This window comes from Cyprinodon variegatus, unplaced genomic scaffold (assembly GCF_000732505.1).
Source record: "Cyprinodon variegatus isolate N-32 unplaced genomic scaffold, C_variegatus-1.0 Scaffold470, whole genome shotgun sequence".
NCBI lineage: Eukaryota > Metazoa > Chordata > Actinopteri > Cyprinodontiformes > Cyprinodontidae > Cyprinodon > Cyprinodon variegatus.
The window spans coordinates 149,239-152,393 of NW_015150923.1; the positions used below are offsets into that span (position 1 = coordinate 149,239).

The 3,155-nt window shown below is 39.1% G+C and overlaps 1 protein-coding gene across 1 annotated transcript in view; it reads left to right on the forward strand.

Moving 5' to 3' along the window:
- Window positions 1-3,155, forward strand: part of LOC107094208 (von Willebrand factor A domain-containing protein 5A-like) — a 55,376-nt gene that overhangs the window by 41,084 nt on the left and 11,137 nt on the right. The window contains exon 9 of the mRNA XM_015389698.1: window positions 2,026-2,264. Coding sequence (XP_015245184.1) covers window positions 2,026-2,264 — 239 coding nt within the window. The remainder of the gene's footprint in view (window positions 1-2,025; window positions 2,265-3,155) is intronic.

Consider the following 3,155-nt stretch of genomic DNA (forward strand, 5'->3'; position numbering starts at 1 on the left):
CCCTCCTGGCGCACGGATCCCGCCTGCCTCTCCCCCGGCAGCGCGTCTGTTTCTGTCACCTGCAGATTCAGTTCCTCTTCTCCTTTCCTTCAGACTCCCTTTATGTCGGCTTTAATCAGCCCTTGCTCACACCTGAGCGCAGCACTTACGCAGCGCAATTAATGCACTCCACTTCCTCAGACAACTATTTCCATCCAGTGCGCATGGATTGTCACAAGGGAAAAACAAACCAAAACAACCCAACATACAGGAAACATTCTAAAGTCTAAAATAAAGGAAAACAATCATATAAACAAACATCAAAACATGCAAAGCTCAAGAAGAAAATACAAAGAAAAACAAATCATATCTTCCCCTCCAAACATGCAAAGCATAAAACTAACATTTAAATGAAAGAAAACCATAAATCATATTTTTCCCTGTGCAACACAACCATTTGGTCAATTTGTTCATACACCATTGGACACTATAGTCTCCTGTAATGTGTGCTCTGTGTGACAAATTAAAATGTAAACACTACATATGTTTTGGGTTTTATAACAGAGATGGTCAGTCATTTGCTACATTTCTCTACCTTTGTAGATCTTTTTAAGTATGTTTGTAGTGCAAACTTAATTATTATGCCACGGTGTCAACCAATCAGAAACGCTGATCCAGGAGTTTTTTTGGAGGAAAACGACACTACCTGCAAGCTGTCATCGTCTCTGCTGACATTCTTTATATGAAAAATAAATAAACATGAAGGGAGTTAAATTCCAAAGGATGAAAAAAAAAGCCAATTATGTAAAAGGAACAGAGAGCGAGATCTGTTCATTATTGCTGCTCTACATTTTTTTTTTTTTTATGAACTATGGCTGCCCTGGCCTTCCTGAGCACTGAAGTTGTGACAGTAACCCAGCTATAAAGGTAGCTAAACACTCCCTCATTCATCCACCAGGAATCACTCCATGGTTACTTTTAGCAGGTTTTAATGAGGTACCTGTAAAACTAAAAACACAATACAGCACATACACATACAGCAATATTACCGTAAACAGGTAACAAATTATTAGCTCAGCACATATGATTAGACATGTGATTAGACTCCAAATTATAACATTGAAATGCAGACAACAAGCTTGTTACTTACAGACGATGCCGTTCTGCGCTTAACTCAAAGAAAAACAACAGAAAATGGCTTCTGACTGAGCACATGTTCACACCGTCTTTTTACATTGACCTTGCAGTGTTAACTTTCACCACTAGGTGACTTCGTTGAACAACATATAAAACAAACTGATTATATTACAATGGCAAAAAAGTTTATAAATTAACTAGAAATGTTAAAACCTTCCAATGAAAAATATTCGATTGTTTATTCTGGTACTTTCAGTTTTTTTCACAAACCTTAAAACTCTTTATATTCACTTCCAGCTGCTATGGACAGCAGCAGGAAATTCCCCACAATCTGGGGCAGCAGAGAGCTCCAGCAAGAGGGATTTCCAGTGCTGCCTGCCAGCAGTATGCTGGAAGTCTGCCACTCTGAACAAGAACTGCATATTATACTAACTGGACAGATGATATTTGGAGGTGGACTTTCCTGCATAAAACATGTTAAAACAATTTTTCCCAATTCATAAAGTAAATAAATCCAAGCTATTCTGTAGCTTGAAGCTACAGAAAATAAGCAGATAAACAGAGCGCTGAGCATCCAGAGCATTGAAGCATCAAACCAACTGGACCACAGCTTGATGCAGCATCTGACCTAGCGTCCAAATTTCAACGTTTGTGTTTTGACGCCCAGATCACATTTGGTGGGAACGCAGCATTATGTCAAGAGAATTTGGATTCTATTTAATTTTCAAAAACTTGTAATAGTAAACTGAAATTAAGGAGGCTGACTTTGCTGCTGGATGAAAAAGTAGTTTCTTTGGGGACATTTGATAAGTGGGATCATGATATGAGGAAAATAATGAAAAAGAAATAAGAGACTGTTTGTTAATTAAATGAGCTTCACCTATAAATCTCTCTTCCTCCTTTATGTAGATTAACAGTCCACAGGTTAGCCTCTCGCACTGCCATTCGCTCCTTGGAGTCGGAGCAGAGAACACAAAGTGGACAGCAGGATGAAGAAGTGAAGAAGAAGGTGGTGGAGCTCAGTGTCCAATCAGGAGTGAGCAGTTCTTTTACTGCGTTCATTGCTGTCAACAAAGCCAGGCAGTTCAAGTCAGCTCAACGACCAGTGGTGCTCAGATATATTCCAAAAGATAACCTTAAATCCTTACGTGAGTGATTTCAATTCTGTTTGTTTAGCATTTCTTTGTTTTAGTTAGTATGAATATAAATTTCTTCAAGTTGAAAGCTAGTTTTCCAACCCTAACATGTGTCATGGTTATATCACCTTATTTTGTTAAGAAATTGGTGGACATTAATTAGGAGTACGTTAATACCAAATAACTTTATCTAGTTAAGCGTGAAATTATGTCCACTGGCGGTTAAAAACTTCTCATTCCTCAATAGATACAATTTCTCATTTTCCTTACATTTATTAGAATTTTGGCAGTCACACATTTCCTTTAGCTACTGAAAATCATTTTGCATGTTTCCACAGATTATTTGTATGAATTATCTTGGAGGGAAGGAGGCCTCCTTACCATCCCCCTTATGTTTAGCTTCATGCAGTTCTTTGCCAGATCAAAGTAGGGACTGTTTTGGTGACTGTAAAATGGACTAGCACCGGTAAATTTGCAGTGCTCGGAAATGGGCCGATTTTCGTGTGATCGACCAACACCAACAACAGACCGGTCAATATGAAGACCGCTAATTTATATATTTACGTTTTTTGTGTTCTAGATGTATCTTTTCTCAAAGACGCGCATCTTTCTCCTTTGCTTAGACCATGTTTGTTTTGATCAGAGTGCCCAAAAGAGGGGAAGAAATCATCAGAACAACAGATGTAAGGGGAGACAGCATTCTGAGCTCAGACACTGGGGGAATCAGTCTGAGAACACAGAGAAAGAGAGCACCATACCCAGGACAAGGCGACCAGTTGTGCCCCGTCTGTAGCTAAGGAACCACGGTGGTAGATCAGAGAAGCTGGGAAGACAGCTTGGTTTATTCTTGGTTTACTAAACAGGGTGACTGCACCAAAAATGACACAATCATGCTGTCCTAAC